Below are 23,881 nucleotides of genomic sequence, written 5' to 3' on the forward strand. Positions count from 1 at the left end.
TTGAGACTTATTTGTTAATTTTATAAACCGATTTATCTTTATTTGAACAGCGCATTTTACTCTTGACAAAGAAAATTAGTTCGTGCATTATACAAATACTCCATACTGTATCGTTTTGTTGACAAAAATGAAAAACAAGTACTTTTCTATTTATAAAATTTACAACATCCGGGGCTTCTTCAATGGCGGAAGACTGATTCTATTTCCGGAAGTTCGATGTAAGAGGTATATGTCAAAAATACCAATTATTTCCGTATTCCTGTCACTTATCAAAGAAATAGCCAACCATATTTGTACATTTGATGCAAGTCGCTAAGTTACATCATTTGTCATTGCTTAAGAAAAGTGTCATAATGATGTACCCGTCTCAGACATCATTTTGTATGATATTGATAAACACCAATTCGCTATGTTGAATTGATCAGTTTATGCACAACTCAAGGCATCTCATTTATATACTTCCAATTCCTAGCTGCTTCTGTTCAGAAAAAATGCAGCCTCTATAACACTCTGATCGCATTGCACAGAACTACAGGACACAAGTACTTGCAATGCAGGTTCCTGTGATGTGTTTGGACTTCTGTTGTGTGTTGTCACTGTTGAATTATGTGAGACATGTGAAACACCTCTAGAATAAAATGAAGTTAATTCCACTTAAAGTTTTAGATAAGTCTCAGTCAAGTTTGGGTTGATATGAAAATTCTGAAGTTGAAGAAAATTTGCATGCCTGAAACCTTTTTTTCCACCATCTTACTGCATTTTTTATTGGGCCCTCAATATATCTGATCATTAAATTTTTTATTTTTTCCATACTTCTCTACCATTGAGCTACCTGTAATTCAGGAGCATATAACTTTTTTGAAAACTTATGAGCTAGGTAAGAAACTCACTAAAACATTTAACCACAGGGCTTGCTTCTTTTTCTTGGAAAACTGATAAAAATTGGCTGGAAATAGTGGTGCGCCTTCTACAAAATGCCTTTGCACCATATTCCATACCGAAAATGGTCGAGCACATGGTCAAATGTATGTTACCATTAAGTGCCCAATTCTCCATTCTTTTGGAAATGAGGTTATTACCTTGACCTATACAGACCTTCACTCAGGCTATTTAGGTTTTTGGGTTTTTATGTACCTTATGTCGCTTGTTTATCAATGGAACTGTCCTACTATTTCTGAACATTATGCAGAAATACAGTCAAAATGTAATTCCTTTAATATCATTCAATACCACTTTTATATCCAGTTAATATGTTTCTGGCAATTATTTAGCTGCATGATATTCTAATATTTCTGTAAATAAAATTAAGGTCACTGAAGATTCCAAGGACTCCTTTTGGCCATGAAAATGTATTAAGTAATAGATTTGCATTTAGGAAATTTTGTTCTTACAGTAAATTGTCAAGAAGTATTGAATGTATTGAGCATGTTCCATTTAACACATTAATTTGTAAAAATCTCAATTCTATTATCATTATCATTTTATCAATTAAAAAAAAACAAGAAGTGAATAACAGTGATTTTAACAAATTAAAATTGGTGTGAAAATTCAAATCGATGAAAAGTGTCTAATTTTTTTTAAATCTTGTGTTCATCTAGGAAATTATTTTTTTATTCATAGCTGAAATTGTTTTTATTTTTAAGTTTAATTACAGTGTATGATAAATATACTGTTAATATAGTTATTGAATGTAAATGCACACTAACATTTTGAAGGATATAAAAATCAGGAAACAAGCTGAAATTTTAACAGAATTTGTAAAGGTGTGTTAAGTTAATCTTCTGTTTAACTATTGATTACAGTTTATTCTTCAGAAATCTTTAGTATTAATTGACAGCACTGATTATTTTGACCACCTGCATAAAAATGGACCATCTCTGGCAGTTGTAGTTAATATGTCAGAGGTAAATTTCTTCTATTTATCAAAGTAATTTAAACTGCTTTTGTGCGAGTAGGATTCATTGTGATGTCATTTTAATGTAGGCGTACTCTATTGCCAATAAAATCATGAAACATACAAAGGCCATGTGAGCTATTGCCATCACTTGGTGTCCATCATTAATTTTTCAGAACTCTTCTCCTCTGACACTAGTAGACAATTAGAGCCAAACTTGGTATGAATGTTCCTTGGATATCCTGCATAGAACTGATGTGGGGATCCATTGAAAAACATGGCTACTATTACTGAAAACAGAACAAAGGGGTCAGACAGAAGTTTTTTGCCTATATCTCCAAAACCATCAGTTTTAGCCAATTCTTTCTAGGGTAACCGTAAAAGTGTTTAGCATAATGAGATCTATTTGTGATCAAATTGTCATTTTAGTCTGTTTAGCCATGTTGTAGTGATTGCCCCTTTTCAATGTTTTTTTGCCCTATTTTTAATGTTTTTCGTTCAAAAATTTCCTCCTCTGAACCTACCAATTAGAACCGAACTTAGTATTAAAATTCCTGAGGATTTTCTGCATAGAACTGATGTGGGGATTTAAGTTGTTGGGCGACTCATTGTTAGAGTAATTGCACTTGAAAGGCAAAAAACTATGTTTTTAGCAGTTGTAAGCCAATATCTGGAAATCTATAATAGATAGAAACAAACTTTCAATTGATGAAATAATCCTTATAACAAGTCCTACCAATGTCTTCATTGAATCAAAATTGTCAGACAACTTCTTGTTAGTTATTGCCATTGAAAGGCAAAAATTTTATCAGGTGAGTGATTCAGCCTCCTAGGAGCCTCTTGTTACTTATACTCACCTCTCCTATCTTCAAAAACATCTATGATCCTAGGAATAGATAAACAATCCATTCAATATTAAAAATGATAGAAAAAAGTTAATGTCAAGAAATTTCAGTTTTCATTGATAACTGCTACTGGCACTGAGACAAAGTCAATTTTATGTTTTGAGTACTGCATTTCCTATGTGCAAACTGTGTAATATTGTATTTATCAGAAATGATAATGGTCATATTCAATCCAGAATTGTTGTTAAACATTGGAAATATTCACATACATGTATATTGATAATTATGATTGAGTTCACAAATGATGAAGTAATGGATTTAAAACACAAAAATTACCAGTGATTTCAACCTGATGTCCATGAATACATAAATACTTTTAGCACAAATTAGGATATCTAGTAATAACTCTAAAATTATTAGAAGTTTAGTCTTGCCCCTTCTGGATCAAGAATACCATGGCAGCAATAAAAATTGCATTCATAGAGATTTTCTTGTACTAGATTAAGTTTTGTGGGGGAATTTCACTCATATCAACAGAGAAAATTTCTTCAGAAAATACAGAAGGATGGATTCCATTTACACTTGTTGAAATTGCCTTTATATGGATAGTGATCACATCATGATAATCACATGAGTTAATTGGAAGATGTCTGTAGAAGGTCACAACAAGGACAGAACAATTTTATCTCAGTCAGCTGTATAAAGCATAATGCCATTGCATGTTCAGTTGCTTGTAGTAATGTCATGATTTAACAAGTTAAATAATGTGTATGATTTAAAATGTTGAATAATATCTTTGATTTAAGTAGGGCTTCTTTTTTATATGGTATCCTCATTTGAATATTGCATATATATTTAGCTTAGTAATTCCACCTAAACTGCAATATTTACATAAAATCTATAATGAATGCAATTAATTCTGAAGTAAAATTTTGATTTAAGTAATGACTTGCACGTAAAGTCTTAAAATTTTGTTTATATTATAAAACCATATGAAATAAATCATTATAACAAAACCTTGATACATGTAACCCAAGGAATCACAATATTGACAATGAAAAAAATACTTAGTTAAATGGTCTAAATCACATTGATCCTACTAGATCTGTAGACATGTATGGTTTAGAGTTTACCCGGTAGATGTCTATCTGTTCATGTCAAAGTGGTTGAAGTGAAATAAATATGTTTAATTCTATTTCAGACCCAATTCTACAGCACAAAAACTGAAGAATCTACAAACATGACTTCTGTACTTTTTAGGTAAGTCATAAATTACTTTTACATTAAATAACAAGCCAATATCAAAAGTTACCAATAAACATATGCTGTGTTTAAGAAATAAATCATGGAAACTCGGCAGTAATTTACACACACACAAGCCACGCCAAATAAGTCCATGTGCTGCTCATATAGCAATCGAAAATCGACCACAGTTGTGGTCTGAAGGCCTGTTAAGGGCCTCACATGAGAATGAACATTATACTCTATTCCAAATATATCATGGGTCCCACTGTAGCATGGCATTTTCAGAACAAGTGCATGCCATAGATATAAGTTGGTGGATTTAATCAGATTTTAAGACAATGCTGCATACAAAAAAAGGTTGGTATTTATTTTTGAGGTTTATAGTAATCATTTTGGAACAGGGTCTTTAAGGGACCAAAAAAATCGTTTCATGAAATTTGACAATGTAACTCAAAGATAAGCTCTATGATCCATTCAAAGGTCAGACTGGGATTGATATTTTGGGGATTAGGATAAAGGGCTGAATTGGCCAAAAATGAGCCTTTTTTCAAACAATAGTATGAGGTCAAAATTAGGTCAAATAAAATGGTTTATATCATGAAAGAAAGGAAGGCTACGACTGTTAAACTCCTTATATACACCTTTGGACCATTTTTGATCAGGAATCAAAAAAAGGCATATAAAAATGTTCATATAACTATAGCATGGAAAGCTACAGCTATAAAACTTCCATACACCCTGGGACCATTTCTGATCAATTTTAAATTAATTTTATGATGATTGATAAGGTTTGGCAGAAGGAGTTTGAATTTAAAATGAGGAGGGAAGACTGCCCTTAAAGGTGGTACCAGGTGGAAAATTTGATATGAGATTAAGGTCTCAAATTGAGATATTGATAAAAAGAAAACATTGAAATAGTCTGGGACAACTTGAGGTGGGATGTTTTAATTCTTTTTTAAACAATTTGGGTCAGAATACTTACATTTATAGTGATGAATCTTTAAAGCAGTTGAAATGTCCGCCATTAACAGGGCATAATCAGCATCAATGAATTGCATCATGGGTAATCTCACGTGTTCATCACCCCATGCAGCATATTTATTAACATATTATGTAAAAGTGCATGAGATTCCAGTCCTTCTATATTTAACTCCTTGATATCTCCCACTCTTTGGATGTAGCTGTAAGTAAAAAATAACACATCAACAATTGATAAACATTTACAAAAAATAAAATAGAATGTAAAGATTTTATAATGGTATGACTAAATATTTATCCTAACTGGAGTGTTCCGAATTACCTGAGAAACAGAAACAGAATATACATGGTATCTTGTAATGAATCCCGCATTATGTCTCATTGAATTCTGCGACTATTACAATATACAAACAGTCAGTCAGTGTTGACAAGGTGCAATCTGGGTGTTAAATACTCACTCTGTTGTTGTAACACCGAGTTTCACTCAGGTCGGACTTAAGTATTAGAGAACCATTCCACTCTGAGTGTATTGTACAATGTAAGTCACCCAGAAGTGACCCTGTGTACTTCAATACATTGGAATAGTCGTAAAATTCTACGAGGCATAACGGGGACTTCTTTGTGAGATACCATGTATATTATGTTTCTGTTTCTCAGGTAATTTGGAGCAGTTAAGATAAAAAGATTGGTCATGTCATTATAAATTCGGCATCATCTATTTTTTATATTTTGTACATGTTTATCATTTGTAGATGTGTTGTTTTTTTTATTTACAGCTACGGCCAATGGGTGGGAAATATCATGTAGAAATATGACTTCGTATTTTTATCAAGTAATAATGCAATCTTTTGAAATTTTAATTTTGCATTTGTAAATTGATAATTATTATTTATAAATATAAATAAAACACTTTGAAAGTATTGATTTTTGTAATTTGATCTGGGTGATGAACTTGTAAAAACAGTCTGGTGACGTTTTTAGTTCCTGATAGTTTTCATAATTGAACGACTTTTCTAGAAATAAAGAAACTAATTACAGGTCCCACAATAATTTGTACATGAGAATTTTATAGTAGAAGCCCTTAATCAGGACTGGAACATTGTCAGTAATAATTATATAAGTTACAAGACATCCAAACGAGGACGAGACAGCGTCCTCAGTCAGTTGTTTTTATGCTGCTAAAATGCTTCGAGATAACTCTGAGAAAGTATGTTACAAATGCAACCTACATATATCTTTATTTCAATTATGAATTTTGTTAAACGGTTTCGAACTTCCATTGATGCCGACCGATGTTTACTCCCTTATAATAATAATCCCTTGACAAACTTCGCGCATATTTTGTTGTTTATTTTTAGAAGTTTAAATGAACTCATTGTTTACAATGTCTCCAATGTGTGTCTGGTCATCACATGGACTGCAATCAATTATTATTACTCAATACAGGACAGTCATGAAGTATGTATCAATGATAAATATCTATTTTTTACGATTTTCACGTTATATTTGTCAATCTTTAATACCACATGCTAATCGTCTCAACCACTGTTTTATTGTACTGACGCCTTGGATTAAAGCTGGACAAATCAACCAGTATCGATTTCGGCGATTGGATTAAGAATTTTCACATGTCCTTCAGACTCTTTTGTTGTGATTTTCTGGAGTCCCAAATGAATTTTGGAGATCGGTCACCTAGGAGCTTGGGTATGGATGTCCATATTGTCAGGGACGATAATCCGACTGACACCGTGTTTCACCGACTAACACGGATTTAAACGTCCGACTTCAGTGTTAGAGAAACAAAATTCACTGAGTGTAGTGTATGATGATAGATTATTTTCATAAGTCACAGTTTTCAGACTTACAAGTATTTATTATTGCACTGGCCCCAGACCCTTCCTAAAAACAGTAGGAATATCATTTGGATCTCTGTGAAATCCGTAACAGTAAAGAAAGGTTTTGATTGATTTTTTAGATAATAACCATTACTCTTAGGAAAAGGTTTCAATGATAACAATGTTTTTCAACTTAGTATTAATTGCTGATTTCATATGTCTAATTTAAAATTTAGACTTTTTTTGCCCCTTCAATTATGATCAGAATCTTGTCAAGCATTTAATTTAAATTACAATCAAAATAAAGAGCTGTATCAAGATATGTAATGTACATTTTTGTCCCAACTGTTTTCATATAACTGCAAAAAATTTGTGGTCCTATAAAGGCACTGTTCCCATCATTGTTTTCTATAGACATTTGGTTTTTGTGCGTTAGTGTGATTATCATTTAGTTAATCTGTAAAACTATTTGTAACAAGTCATGAAAGGAAGGTTGCTTTTGATTTTTGGGATTATCTTACTGTGCTCTATGAAGCACTTTATTTGCATTTATTGTCATATTCCTTCACTCATCACCCTTCTCTAGTTCTCAATTTGAAAGTCTCATACAAACAAACAAACAAAAACAAAAACAAACAAAAATGCAAACAAAACTTTACAAGAAAATTAGCAGTGTACTAGTAGTAGGTATTTACAGTTAGGTTATGTGTCAATTGTGATGTATAAAGTACCTATATCATGACCTTGACAAAGGTAATTTTACTGGGTGGCATAGAGGAATTGTCATTTTCAGTTATCAATATTCTCTTCAACACTGTACTTATAGATTTATTTGTATTATGTTTGGAGTTGTCTCTCATAGATAACAAATTAAATGAAATGTTCTTCATAGAGTAGATGGATACATCCAAAAATAGTAGGACAAGATACATGCATGAATACTACATTTGTATTTCTAATGATTTTGACACATCACTTTGTTTTTATCATGGTGTAGTACTTAAACTGCACCGGTTTCTGTCACTGTAAAAATATGAAGCTGGAAGAAAAATGAAAAGCTTTATTTTTTTCTCTCAACCAAAATATTTTTTTAGTTTTTCAATTGATCAGTGAGACTGCAAAAAAATTGCAGGCGTATAATGTTATGATGTTGATGGCATTGTCGTCATTGTGAAATTTTTCGGTTTTTTTGTGCAAAAACTTCAGTTGTAGTTGACCAAAACTCCTGACATTTTGATGTATTGTTACTTGCTGCTTGAGGAAGATTGTTATGTAAAATAGGGCACTGGCCCATCCCTTTCTGCAAAAAAAGAGCAGTAATGGGAAAAATAGGTGTTCATTTAAATTTGATGTAGAAGGTAGCATTTAGTATTGTCAGTTTATGGGAAGCCAAAGTGGGGTCACGTCCTAAAATGGTAAACATTTATGTTTCTGGTCTGATGTTGAAATTTTTTTAATCAATCAGATTCCTCAAGAAATCACTTCCTGTATTTTTCAATCAGATTTCAGATATCTCTTATGGTTTTCGAGATATTTTGGGCAAAACAGGGCCAAGCCCCCAAAAATAGACTTTTTTTATTTATGTAATTTTTTTATTGGAATCCTTATGAAATCCCCTGCCTTTACATGACGTTTTTGAAGTATGCATAACAAATATACAGTTTTTGAGGTAGTGAGGTTAAATGTGATTCTTGAAAGCACCCTGAAGAAGAACTGTGTTCTTAAATTGAATTTAAAAATATTGTGCAATATTGTATCCAAATGAGTTGTGTCCATAATGAACTGTAAGTCGTGATGTTTAAGTGTCTCAAAAACTAATATTGTGTCCACACTTGTCCCAAGTGAACAGAGTTCAACTGGCTGCAGTAATATTGTTTATTTGTATATATCTCTTAATGATTAGGTTTAGCCAAAATCTGACCTGGTAAATGTGTTCAGCATGATGAGGTCTGTGTTGAAGTTATTGTCCTTTTTGACGTTTTTTTTCTATTTTTATCTCACCTGGTCTTAATGGCCATATGAGCTTTTGTCGTCACTTGGCATCGGTCATCATTGTCATCTATCTTTAACTTTTCATTAAAATCTTCTCCTCTGAAACTACTCAGTGGATTATTACTAAACTTGGTCAACAGCATCCTAAGGGTATCTACTCTAAAAATTGTGTCCACTATGTAGATCAAGTGTAAATACGACTGCATTGCTATTTTTAGACCACAGGGGTCAAGTCACCAAATTCAACATATAATAATATGCAGTTGTGTATTGGTATCACACTGTTGTCATCATCATCCCTAGACACTTGGTTTTCCTGCAAAAATTTGAGCACAAGTTGGTAGATCTTTATAAAAATTTTATTACAAGGTTCCAAAACACAAAAGAAAGGTTGGTATTGAGGGTTATGGCACTTAATGTTTTAAAATTAGCGGCCAAAATGGGTGATATAACACGTAATTAACTTTACAACTCCAATAAAAACATAGGAATGTCTATGATATTGTTCCACAATACTCTATACAGCAATTGTCAGATTTGGATTAATCGTGTGGTAAAGACTGGAGCCAGAAACATGCATTTTCTGGATGGCCAGCCAGTAACTTGAATTTTAGTGAACTAATATCTTTGAAATTGTAGTTCAAGGTGCCATACCGTCAAGGGAAGACTGGGGTTGAATTTGGGGGCTATGGCCCCAACTGTGTTAGAATCGGGAATCTTATACCTAGTTTGATTTTGAATTTTATAGAAACGGGGTCCAGAAACATGCAATCTCCTTAAGTTCATATGATAACTTGATTAAAAGCAAAAGTATGTCATATAAATTTTACTACAAGATGCAATACCACAAAAGGAAGACTGATTTATTTTTAGGGATGTGACTTGAGCCAAGTAAGAATAGGAGCCACAAATGAGCCAGGAACAAGTATTTTTATTTCAGATTTCTGGTTGATAACTTGAGTGAAAGGGAATGAAGCACTTTGAAATTGTACCACAAGGTGCCATATCCCCACAAGAAGTTTGGGATTGAACTTGTAGGCTTTTACTGGAACCTATAAGGAACAAGGGCCAAAAAGTGACCTCTTCAGTTCTGGTGAAATTTTTAAAAGTCCATGTCTGCATTAAGTTACAAGGAGCCAAAAGGGTTGAAAACTTCTTTTTTTTGAAAGACCATATTAATTTTTATCCAATTTTTCATCTGATTTTCTGGATTTTTTTTTTGTTGCAAATTGTTCATCTTTACTAGGGCTTACAGATTTATGCTACAAATTTACTCTATCATTCACTGTTTTTGAGATAAAGGTGTCCAAAATGGTCCATGAAAGCACCCAGAAAACTTAAATTAAATTTCAAAATATTTTGCAATATTTGTATCCATATCTGCAGTGTTGTGTTCATATTGAACTGTAAGTCCGTATGTTTAACTATGTCAAAGACTTAATATTGTTTCCACACTTGCCTGTGTGGATAGAGTTCAACTGGCTGGGGTCATATCATGCTGTGTTTGGTGAAATTGTTTATGGAGTTGTCATGAAGTTTGATTGACAGATGGGCATTGATCTACTATAATATGTTTTGTTTAGAAGGATAGGCATATTAAGTGGGGATTTCACATTTTTGTGCATATTGTTAACCCATGTTACCTTTTATAAGTCTTATTGTAAGTATTTTGGTTATTTGACCACTACAGTTCTGGTGTAAGTCTTTGCCTGTGTTGAACAAAACTAAAGAGATGCATCTGGTTTAAATGTTGTGTCCATTTGTTTTCCCCAACTGTACAGGGTTCAGACTTTGGGTATCTAGATGCGCTCCATGAAGCATTTTATTCTTATATCTAACTACATTTTAAAAGTCCTGTGACTGTTTTGATTCTGGTCATAATTCTTGTCAAACCACAATAAAAAAAGAGCTGAATCAAGTTCAAATGTTGTTTTTATATTTTTTCTATCTGTCCTGGGGTTAAGCACTGTGGTTGTATCAAGCTGCATTATCCGAAGCATTTTATTAATGTACTGTACAAGTTGATTGATGGCATTAAAGGATAATTTCCAGTGCTGTGACGGAAACCAATGCTGTGTCAATTATTTTCAAGTCAGAAATAGCAGATTTATTTTGCTTGATTGTATAGTTCATAAATTCCATTACAGTTTTGAGTTAGACATTCGCCCTTGCTCCAACATATCTAGTTAGGTAAAATTTTAATAGGTTATAAGTAATTATTACTCAGGTAATAAATACTGGAGTAACCAACTGTACTAAATAACATTTTATGGTTGAAAAAATCATTACATTACATTGCCAGTTAGATCATCAATCTTCAGAATTTCTGGTTAGGCTTAAAGTAAAAAATTCTGTGTTTCTTGTTACCAAATCATTTAAAACTTTAAACCTATTTTGTACCCCTACTTAACTAGTTGGTTGTACATTTAGATCACTTTGTCCACCCATCATTCCATCTGTCAGAGTTTCGTCATAATTATTTTGGTTTCCAATCCAGGATGAATCAGTTTCTAATTTGATGTGTTGTTGTACAACCACAAGAAATTTCCAGTTGTATAATGGTATGGGGCTGTCATTATTAGATGGTTGATCGTTATAAAATTTCATAACAAAGGTCCATACCACAAAAGGAAAGCTGGATTTAATTTTTGGGGTTATGGCCCATACTGTTTTAGAATTAGAGGCCAAAAACAAGAATTTCGTAGAATTTAACTAGATAACTCCAGTAAAAGCTTAATGTTTGTGATGTTGTTCCACAATATTTTATACCACAGTTGTTAGGCTGGTATTGATTTTGGGGTAATGACTTTAAAATTTTAGAAATTGGGAGCCAGAAACATGCTTTTTTTCTGATGTCCAGACGATAAATTAATGAATTTTAGTGCATGGATTGCTTTGATATTGTATAACAAGGTGCTATACCATGGAAGGAGGGCTGGGATTGATTTTGGGGGTTAAGACTAACTTTTTTTGGAATCGGCCAGAAACAAGCCTTTTTCTTATGTTTGGACAATAACTTGAGTAAAAATGAATGGATCTGATATAAATTTTACTACAAGATGTCATATCACAAATTAAAGACTGGGGTGGATTTTTTGGGTTGTGACTTGAGTCAAGTAGGAATAAAGGGCCAGAAACAAAGGTTTTTTTTCCCCTGATTTCTGGGTAATAATTTGAGTAAAAGGGAAGGAAAGGCTTTGAAATTGTACCATAAGTGCCATACCACCAAAAGAAGGAAAGATTTGATTTTAGAGGTTTCGACTTCAACCATTTAGGAATAATGAGCTAAAAAGTTTTAATCAAAATTCAAAGCTGTATCAACTTTGAATGGTGTGTTCATACTTGGCCCAACTGATCAGGGGCAACCTTTGTGGTCTTATTAAGGCATTTTATATAATATAGTTAATCGATTTTAGGTGCTGTTCAGTATCAACTTACTGTATGAGTTGCGTATACCTAGCACAAGAATTTTTTTTTGTTGACCCTAGATTCCGTCATTGCTTCCAAAATTAAAAACTAAAATTTTTTTATGGTGCTTTCTTTGTTGTCATTTCAATAGACACGTGTTTTTCCTTCAATATCAGTGAATATTAGTCCATAGATCTAAACTATAATTTTCAGTAAGGTTGATTCCATAAAAAGAATGTAGCAGCTGTTCTGTTGTTAATGGTCACAACTAGTGGTGTACCAATGATTGATAAAAGTCTCAAATCTGTTGGTTGACCATCTAGATGTGATTAATCGATTGAGATATTCATAATTGATTATAATTGGATGTATACAGCAAAGTCACTGGTCATCCTTAAATCAATCTTTTTACACACAGTATATATTTTCTTTAATAATCCCAACATGTAGAAAAACTTAAAGACTATACCTTAAGATATTTTTCATAATTTTCACTCTCATGACATTACCTTTACAAACATATAACTACAAGCTAGACACAATATGTTCTATCTGTCTTCAATATAATGTACATAAAGTAGTACATAGTGACCTATATTAGTGAGTGAACTATGTTAAATGGACCCAATACAACCTACAATACATCCACAAAAATTATATAAAAATTCAACAGAATGCTTAGTGTCAGACGGTCAGTACAATTGAAAGTCCCATACTGGTGAGAGTTTGATAAGTCAAATGCCCATTTTAGGAAAAGAAGTTGTCAATTACTTTAACCATACTTACTTTATGTGAAACTCATCATTAGGACCATTTATTGTGTCTCAATATCTGTTATTATCTGAATAAAGTCAAGGAAACTATTAATTATTCCAAGAGCAATAATTTTGGCAAGGAACACTATAAATTCATAACTCGTCATGATAACCTCAGAAAAGAAAACCAAAAAGTAATATCTTGAAATAGTCAAATATTTCAACAAATGTGTTTACAACTGACTTGACAGAAAGGTTAATAAAGAGAATACAAACCTTAAGTCTATTCACTTATTACTTGGCTTGTTATATAAGAGACTTCAATTCAATTTACAAGCAGTGATCTCCTACTTAGATTTTAATAATAATAAATAATATTCAAATTTAAAAGTACTTTTATTTGTGAAATTGTAAACTTGAAATGCTAAATTTTGGTTCCTTTTTAGTACAGGTAATATATAAATAGTAAACCGATTTTAATTGATAATTGGTTGGTTGACCTTAACTGATTATGATCAACAATCGGTTGGCATTTTCAACAAATTACACAACAATATAGGAATTGGGGCCATGAAAAGCAGTTTTCATGTTTTTGGACATCAACTTGTGAAAAAGTGTATTGATTTCAATGAAATTCTACTACAAGAATCTAAATCATGAAATGTTTTGATTGATGTATCAGAGTTTTGGCCCTGACATGATGTAGGAATAAGGGGTTAAAACAAGACAAAAATCAGCATTAATCGTTTATTTTTAATTTCAATCAGGTCAGAAATTATGGTGTGCTAAAAATTCAATCACGCTCCTCATTTAGAGCTGTATCAAATTGGAATGTTGTGTATAGAATTGCACTAACTGTTCTTGGCTCAACCTCTATGGTCATACCAACTTGCATCCAGTAAAGCATTTTATTAAGGTCATATGTAACAAAATATTATCTGTGGTATTCACACACTGTCATACAGCAGCATCTTTTTATCCAAGTATATCAGGATGTCTTAGTTTAATGTATTCCTCTGTATATTCCTTTACACAGAAACACACATTTCACTTCCTATCTAGTTTGAAATCTAGAGATAATTTGACATTAATGATCTGATAATTCACATAAACAATTTGTTTTTGAAATGTGTATTTTTTTTTCTTTATTTATATTTTAGATCTAAAAATAGGCATAACTCATTAGAATAAGGTTCATCAGTCCTTTTCCACTCTTTATAATCAGTATGATGTAAATTATTATGAAAAAAACAGAAAAAGTAAAGAGAATGTTAAATACAAGTTGGTAAGATATCAACATTGATAAATCCTTCCTAGCTTGAGCATGCAGTAAGGAATTAATGTGTAGCTATTTATATAGTGATGAGTGCTCACTCTATCTTATCTCCCAGTCATGATGGGGGTTTGAGGAAAGAAAAAAACATGGAAGTGATATAAGTTCCTCCATTTATTTTGGATTAACGGGGTAATGATTACAAAACCCTTACGATGGAAATGATAGGTAAGTTAATTACTATATGCAGGTGCTTGTTTCCTATAATCTTTTAATCTTTTCTGTTTATTATAGGAATAATGTCTGTTTCATGATGTTGCAAAAAGTTAAGAACAGTATAGATTTTCTTTTAGAATAACAGTCTTTTGTTAGTAAAGAACTTCAGATCTGTTCTTAAAGGCTTGTATTTTTTTAATGCTTGTTTTTAGTTATTCAAACACATACTTTTGGTACAAAACTCTACTGTTTGGACTTTAATCTTTCGATAATTGTCTTTCAAAGATGGAAGGATAACATATTTCTCTTAATTTAAATGTTCAAAAACTTAAAACCTTTTTACATGTACTAGATGAAAATGGATGGAAAGAAATTTGAAGGGTTGTACTCAACTGTACCTTCAGGTATCTAGAATTTTGTTTAGGGTTCTACTCACTATGTACTTAGGTAGATGTTCCTGAAAGGTTGTTCTCACCTGTACCTATTGAAATGTAATTATAAAAAAAATCTGTTGTCTGACATCTGCTTTTTTATGTGACTTCAGAAGTCACTTTCTCACAGAGCTTTTTAAATATTGCATCATGTCTTTAATCAGTTTTATAATATTATGAAAAAACAAATTGGAAGGGAATAATCTTTTTCGAAGGAATGCATACTGCTGAAAACAAATCTGAAGGTGTTGCCTGCAAAGAGTCACTTCTGCTCTAAGGTTTCTTTCATCATTTGAATCCATTGCACCAGTCTTTATTGAGCAACCTGTCATTGACATAAGAGTATATACAGCTTAAGGGTGCAGTTTTTCTATACTCATAGAAATTCCAACCTCAGAACCTAGGCTATCTAGAACAGTTGTGACTGAATGAGCAATATTGGCCAAGTCACGATTTCTTACATAATTACTGTTTACACAGGTATCTTGATAGAAAATTACATTGTTATTTTATTGTTATTTTCAGAAATAGCTGCAGCAGTTTCTTTGCCTCAAGTTAGTGTTGGTAAGTCTTGGCTGTATATACTTCTGTGTGATCTAAAATCACCTCTCTAGGGGAAAACATGTAAACTCTAAACGGTTAAAAATATTTAGTCTTTCTGAGTCTTTTCTTCAAATTTTATTTGAATCTTGTTTACTTAAGAGACCATATGTCTTTGAATTGACCTTTAACCCTTAGTCTGAATTCTTAAGAACTCTATGGACTGCTTGCTCACTTCTTTTAGTAATGGATTTGAGTTTAAGTCTTGACATGATGTGAAAAAAATTCTACAGTTGAGGAGGATTATATATTTTAAATATCCTTCTGGGTTTATAAGTCATTTTAGATTCTTCTCTTCTAGAATTAATTGGGAAGAAATGTAGGACTTGTAATACTGGTTCCATTGCTTATGTTATCAATATAAATGTCCAACTATCAAAATTGACTGAAACAAGTGATCTTGAAATGATGGACTCCAACATTCCTTTCATGGTTTTTTTCCATCAAGAGAGCTTGTGTTTAAAATTATGAATATCTATGTTGTATAAGATTTGATTAGCACATGTGTTTTTCATGCAGTGACAGTGTAAATTCCATTTACATATTGTAAACAAACATGGATGCCATTTCCTTGACAAATTAGAGTCAATTAAAGGCATGAAGTGGTATTATCTGCTTATTCATTCATTTTCAAAACAACTATTTTGAAAGAGTATGCTTATCAGTTACACTTTTTTCTTTGGATTTTTTTTGTGAGCGAATGGTCCAATTCTACAATTTAACACATTGATAAATTTCGAAAAAAAAGCATTGTTTTATCCTATAATGAGTTATGTATAGGTTTAATCAAAACATTTTACATTAACATGTATATGGATGACAGTGTTTTATCAAACATTGCCACTATAATAAATTTTGATAATTCACACTGTGAAATAAATTCGGTAATTTCACTCTCAGACTTTCTCCGACCAAAACGTCACAACTTTGATATTAATCCGCCGTTTACAAAATTTGAAATTTATGTTGAAAGTAGCAACGAATAATGGAGAATATCTATATAATAAATAGGATAAGTAATTGGTTATGGTGAATAACCAAAATATGATCACTCATGCCAAGAATGCATTTAGATTTAACTAGTGCATGGAACAAGTTCCGCACACTCGTTGGATCTAGGCGCTCTTCGGCACTCGTGATTATATTTTTGTTATTCACTCCTTCCAATTAATTATACTATTTCTCTCTTCCTGTTGAAGTGTTTTGGTAATTAATTAATTAATAGCCAATATACTGATTAATGTACAATGGTTTCAGTATAAAACAATGGTACCCGGTAATCTTAGAATTGATCCAATTTTCCTTTGATTGTTTTACCTTGTTTTTCCTGCACAAAGTTAATAACTTTTTTATATTTAGTTACTTGTATAAGTGAATTACAGACAAGATAAATAATAATTTACAAATCATCATAATTTTTGTTTTGTTTTTTCTGTATGATAGTTCTACTTTCATTATGAATTTTAACAAACTGATCAGATCCAAAGGTTAGTAAATGATATGTCTGGCTCCTGAAGCCAAATTATCTTTACAGGGAAACCTTTCTACAGAACTCCTTTGGGATTGCAGGATTTATTTGATTTAGGAAGGTGTTCAATTTGTAAAGGTTCATTTTGCTTTGCAATTGATATAAAGGGATCTCAGTAGGAATCTGGTTCAGACAGGTTCCCAGTTCATTCAAGGTTCTGTTTAGACAGGTCTTACTGTACTTTGAATTTTCCAGAAATCAGTTATCATATTCAGTTTAAATTGTTTATTTCTCCCATAGTATCAGGCCATTGTAAAAAAAAATATCAGTATTTTTTTCATCATGGAGTAACTTAGGATATCAGACTTCTGATGGAGATAAGACTATGAAAGCTCTTCTTGCTTTGTCAAAATTAAAAAAAAAAGATATATAACTCTTGAACTAACTTAATACAGATAGAAATTACTACTTTGTAAAATATTTTTTATCCTCTCTGTCAATTTTTAATTGTAAAGCAGTCTTAAAAACCATCTTTGGTTCTGGAATACATCAATGTGTGATACATGTAGTTCCACCTAGAACAGTACTATGAAGTGTATTATCAGTATACATTTAGTAGATTGGTATTTTACTACTTTACGGAAATGGATGGTTAAGTATCAGACATGAAACCATGCTGTCCTCACAGTGCATTATCTAATTAGTTAATCTAGTAATGGCTACCAGTCTAATTAAATCTGAAATGAAAATATTCATGTAATGTGGATACAAGGCCATCACCATTTACTGTCTATACAAATTAACAGCTTGTCTAATGAATGATAGCAGCACTGGTCATAACTTATGTCAGCCATATTGTCAGGTACATATTATTGCATTGGATACTGATTTGAGTCTATTACCTGTCCAGAAATATATTTTGTTCTGTCTTTGTGAACAAGTTTGGCTTATGTGTCCTTTACTTGACGTTTCATACTTGCTTGGCAACCAATATTTATGATACAGAAAGTATTGTCTCTCCAATTTTTATTGGTGAATAAAGTATCTTAATTGGTAAAAATTTAGTGAACTCGGTATTACACTGTACTAGAATTGTTTAAGAAACATGAAGACTGACTTGTGTTATGCCATAAACATGCATTTTCTAGAATGGAAGGATCTCTTTGAAATTATACCGCAAGGTGCTTTATCATCAAAGGAAGGCTTAGATTGATTTTTTTGAGGTGGTCACCAGTTAGGAATTAAGGGTCATAAAGGGACCGGAAACAAGCATTGTCTAGATGTCTGGATGATAACTTCAATAAAGCTAAAAAGGAATGCATCTCTTTAAAATTGCAACACCAAGTGCCATACGTCTAAAGAAAGGCTGGGGCTTATTTTGGATGCTGTTATTTTAACCATTTAGGAATTAAGGCCCAAAAGGGGCCTCATCTATCCTGGTCTAGTTGTTATCCTGTGTCAAATGTCTTCTCACAATCAAAATTCAAAGCTGTATAAAGTTTGAGTGGTGTGTTCACATATGCCCCAACTGTTCAGGGATCCTTCTGCAGATGTATCAGGCAATGTCTTGGGAAGCATTTTATTTTAGCAGAATCTTTCTGCTGTGTGTATGGAAATAAGTGACATAATAGAAGAAACATTAAGAGTAAAATTTATAAAACAAAATTTGATGTTAAGATAATTGTTTTTGACACACATTTTTCTTTGTATAAAACTAGCTGCTTGAAAAAAATTCTTTGCCTACAATGAAATGTCAAGACATAATCTTCAATACTCAGTACATTAATGATGCCAAATACTTTCCATTTTAATTGATTTCAACATTGTACTTGTAGTCTGTTCTAAACATATTGATCTGGACGATAATGTTTGAAAAGTGTGGAAAATATACTGAAGCATTTATATTACAACACATATCTCAATAAAAGTGTCTCAGCATTACAGAATCTAATTTGTTAATCTATTAAAATAACAAGTAAGAAGATAAGACTGTCTGTAGATATGGAAGAGGCACACTTTTGACCAATTAAATTAATTGTTAGAACAACACAAAATATATCTTAAATGTCAAAACAATTTTACCTGATTGTGTACTAGATTACTGTGTATATAACTGTGGAGATAATATGATGAGGATTGGATTTACCATGTACATAACTCTGAAGTGTAGTAGGGGACTACTGTACATTGGGATTACATTATGATGCTGTAGTACTTAGGTGTACAAATTTTGTAAGGAGCTAATGTACACATTGAAAAGCAGATTTTTAGTTCAATTTTATTTATTTATGTGGATAAGAACTTATTCTAACAAAAATTAACCATCATTTTGTTGGCATTTTATTAAATTGGTAAAATCATTAAACAATAGCCCCTTTTAAAATTAGTTCGTAATAAAAACAAAAAAATTAAACAAATATCTGCAATATTATAACCCTACAAAAACTGTTTCTTCAGTTATTGTAGAAATTTAGTAGGGGCTACTATGCATAGCTGTGAAGACAGTATTTTTTTGCTTATATATATCTGTAGATTGAGTATTGAGTTGCTGATGACTGTACATAGCTGTGAAGATCAGTTAGAGTCTTTAAACTAAGGCATCAATAGAAAATTATTATTACATAATAAAATGTAGCAAATAGTATATGTTATAAACAATACATGTGTAGCTTTTGTACCACAAGTTTACTTTTTGCTCAGTTTTTTTTTTAATGCAGTCGGAAATGTACTCTTAGTTTATGTAAAAATGATTTGTTGCAATGTGCTTTTTAGAGGTTAACGATCTCTCTTACCTGCTCTAGAGGATCAAGAGTATGATATTGATAGATGAATGCTATAAAGCATAGTTCTGTGGACAATGACCTGGCACCTTTTACCCTTGTTTCTCATAATATAGCAATAACTCGAAGATGTTATACTATTGCCATCTGAAAACATTGGTTTGTTATTGCAAAAGCAGTGTTATATATAATATTGTCTGCATTACAATCATTGCATTATGATGCTGTAGTTCGAAAATAAAATTATTTTTTTGTTGATATTTGAGAATTCCTGCAGATTTTACAGTAGGTGAAGGAATAGGTAAATTAGGAGAACATTCATATTGTTGCTTTTTGTTAGACCCTTTAATATCCTTACTTTCAAATTACACCCACTTAGTTTCACAGTAAATGCAATACTTCTTAATTTATTTTAGTGTCATGTCCTTGATTTCTATCATGATGTATGAATAAATAGGGAAATTTTGTTTTCATTGTTTTCAATGATTCACTCAATGTCACCCGATTATTTTGTTTTGTAAGAAAGTGTCCATTTTCTTAACAAGTTTTCTATGACAAGTTCTGGTAGTTTTTACTGAACTTGGGTCTGTATGATTATTTCATTTGGAAACAGTTTTAAGTAAGAACAAAACAAGATCCCAGAAGAAAGTGTAAGAGTAATCAAGGGAACCAAGGTTATAGCGGTTATCAAAAGAATGTAATCCAGGGACAAAGACCCGACATGGAAAACAGACATACACAACAAAGAACATACAGTAACTAAAATCATACATACAAAGTAACAAAAGCAAATGAGCAACTCGGACGCCACTAAAAACTGGGAGCATGGACCAGATGCACCGGTAGGGTAAGCGTCTTCTGCTTGTAACTGCTTTCTGAATTTAGCATATATATATATACTTTAACTAGGATTAAGAAATGAAGACATATAGTAATTAGTTTAATTATATTTTTAACTTCAGTTTAGTCACAACACGTACAATTGTTTATTGGTTCTATTAATAGAATATTTCCTTGTTGATTGTATTGAATGGTACAAATCTGATTGTGACATGGGTTTGTTTAATGTGGGTTTGCTGTCTTGTTGTTGATGATGATGACTGTGTGAGTATAAGTACATATCATGATTTGATAGTTATATTATGTTGTTTTTTTTCCTGTATATTCTTGTCTTGTTTTGTGAGTACATTATTGTATGAATCAGAGGAATGGTAGTTATCTGTCCACAACTATTCTCTAGCTTTATTAATAGTTTGCTCATCCATCAGTATGTTATCATCTTCATAAAAATTATCAAGAATTTCACTGATATGGTCTCAGCTGTCTGCTCGTTCATTTCTATACTAAACCAGCTGCTTCAAGTTTGGAATGTTTAGTAAATCTGCATGGTTAAAGTACATACTCCATATAATGGATTTTTTACTAGAATTTCCTTTATGGTGCCTAAGCGGTTGTCATCTGTATAAACTCATTATGAAGTTCAAATATATATAGTTACAGACCTAGATTAATCCTAAGAGGAGGAATGATGGGGCCAGGGAAAGCTATATTTTATAGCCTAGCTGGCCGAGTGGTCTAAGGCACTGGACTACGTGTAGACGGTGTTGCCATAGATTTCAGAGCAGTATGAGTTCGAGTGCCGTTGAGGGAACAACCAAAAATTTGCTTTGCAAATTTGACAGTTCTAATATATATATTTTAGTACATTGTGGAACTAAATAACTAGTGTTTATTATCACCATGATCACTATACAATTTAAATTTCTTAAGAACCACAGTAAGGGATTATCCCTTTGCAATGCAACTTACAAAATTAAGGTGAATACTTAAGAAAATTGAACTGAAAAATCAAAGGTTACTACAATCTCTTCAGTGCAATGAAACAGAGGTGTAAGATGAGGCTTTAACAAAGGTTTATTCTGTACTTTTATACATCACTCAAAATATCCTGACATTTGTCAGTATAATGATGTTGTTTTAGTATATTGATGTTGCTTCATCAGTTCCCCGTTTGTTTTTGTTCAATAACTTACTAGAAACTGTGTCCTGTATCACTGGCAGGGAATCAGGTCACAGATAAAGATTATGCAAGGTTAATATATTGTCATTTTAACTCTTTTTGGTACATGTGACATTGTTCAAAGAAGATTTAGAGGTTGCTTGTCTATTGAAACTAGAAGATAGATGTAGACCCATCTCAAACTTTTTCTCAACTCATACTAAGGCCACTTTTTGGTACATGTGACATTGTTCAAAGAAGATTTAGAGGTTGCTTGTCTATTGAAACTAGAAGATAGATGTAGACCCATCTCAAACTTTTTCTCAACTCATACTAAGGCCACTTTTTGGTACATGTGACATTGTTCAAAGAAGATTTAGAGGTTGCTTGTCTATTGAAACTAGAAGATAGATGTAGACCCATCTCAAACTTTTTCTCAACTCATACTAAGGCCACTTTTTGGTACATGTGACATTGTTCAAAGAAGATTTAGAGGTTGCTTGCCTATTGAAACTAGAAGATAGATGTAGACCCATCTCAAACTTTTTCTCAACTCATACTAAGGCCACTTTTTGGTACATGTGACATTGTTCAAAGAAGATTTAGAGGTTGCTTGTCTATTGAAACTAGAAGATAGATGTAGACCCATCTCAAACTTTTTCTCAACTCATACTAAAGCCACTTTTTGGTACATGTGACATTGTTCAAAGAAGATTTAGAGGTTGCTTGTCTATTGAAACTAGAAGATAGATGTAGACCCATCTCAAACTTTTTCTCAACTCATACTAAGGCCACTTTTTGGTACATGTGACATTGTTCAAAGAAGATTTAGAGGTTGCTTGTCTATTGAAACTAGAAGATAGATGTAGACCCATCTCAAACTTTTTCTCAACTCATACTAAGGCCACTTTTTGGTACATGTGACATTGTTCAAAGAAGATTTAGAGGTTGCTTGTCTATTGAAACTAGAAGATAGATGTAGACCCATCTCAAACTTTTTCTCAACTCATACTAAGGCCACTTTTTGGTACATGTGACATTGTTCAAAGAGGATTTAGAGGTTGCTTGTCTATTGAAACTAGAAGATAGATGTAGACCCATCTCAAACTTTTTCTCAACTCATACTAAGGCCACTTTTTCGGAAAGTTAAAGTGAAATGTGGAAATTTGTCGATGTCATACTGACCTTACATCTAAATTATAGTGCATCATAGGAAGGTGTTTATCTTTATGATTTTTCAGTAGTTTCTCCAAATTTTGGCTGAACTTACACTCTACGGAATGTTAATCTCTGCAAAGTACCCATGCATTATCACACAAAGCAGGATTTCATGTACTATGGATTGTCTTACTGTATCATTGAACACTTAATATGCCATACACTATAGGACAACCCCTGAACTAAGACAAAATGGAGGATGTTATTATTTTATAGAACTCTAACAAATAGGCTTCTGGAACAGGGTTATGTTGCTACAAGATTGAAGTAATCACTACAGAAGTTTTATGGTCGTTGTCATGAACTCGTGGATCGTGGATCGTTATGGTGTATCCATCAGCACCATGAAAACTGATTTATTCAACGGGTCATAGTTTTCCTTCCCTTGTTTGTCTACCCCGGACTTGACTTTTTATGAGCAACTCGGCGGGTGTTTCTAGAAAAGCAGAGGACGCTTACCCTACTGGTGCATCTGGTCCATGCTCCTAGTTTCTAGTGGAGTCCAAGTTGCTCATTTACTTTTGTTACTTTGTATGTATGATTTTAGTTACTTTATGTTCTTTGTTGTGTATGTCTGTTTTCCATGTCTGGTCTTTGTCCCTGGATTACATTCTTTTGATTACCACTATAACCTTGGTTCCCTTGATTACTCTTTTACTGTCTGTTTGATTACTTGACTGCATACTTAAAACTTTATAACTGTACATTTTATAGAGAATTTTTAGGTATTTGCTGACATGACTCAAAAATAGATATTTCATGTTTTGTAGAATGATACCATCTATTGCATAAACCAACTGTTCTAATCAGATCATATTCATTTGCAAGGTCATATGAAAGTGTGACACAGTGACTACCCTTAATACACCAATAGTGTTTGTTTTTACTTGGTAATTAGATTCTTGTTAATGCATCTAAGCAGTGTTCGCCCTGAACTGATTACT

At 32.3% G+C, this 23,881-nt stretch overlaps 1 protein-coding gene across 6 annotated transcripts in view; it reads left to right on the forward strand.

Annotated features, from left to right (window-relative positions):
- The first annotated feature begins 161 nt into the window (after positions 1–161).
- Positions 162–23,881, forward strand: part of LOC148619351 (uncharacterized) — a 56,132-nt gene continuing 32,412 nt past the window's right edge. For 2 of the 6 annotated variants that reach the window (XM_088579150.1, XM_088579156.1), the window contains exons 1-2: positions 14,254–14,453; positions 15,398–15,436. In XM_088579150.1, the coding sequence (XP_088435276.1) occupies positions 14,441–14,453; positions 15,398–15,436 (52 nt within the window). In that variant the 5' untranslated portion in view covers positions 14,254–14,440. Of the gene's footprint in view, positions 226–1,814; positions 1,905–3,940; positions 4,000–14,253; positions 14,454–15,397; positions 15,437–20,747; positions 20,825–23,881 lie in introns of those variants that run through there. The other 4 variants (XM_088579152.1, XM_088579153.1, XM_088579154.1 and 1 more) reach the window with 4 other exon arrangements.

The sequence above is a fragment of the Perna viridis genome, chromosome 4, assembly GCF_037379345.1.
Source record: "Perna viridis isolate PV_CMFRI_1.1 ecotype Kerala chromosome 4, ASM3737934v1, whole genome shotgun sequence".
NCBI classification, from domain to species: Eukaryota; Metazoa; Mollusca; class Bivalvia; order Mytilida; family Mytilidae; genus Perna; species Perna viridis.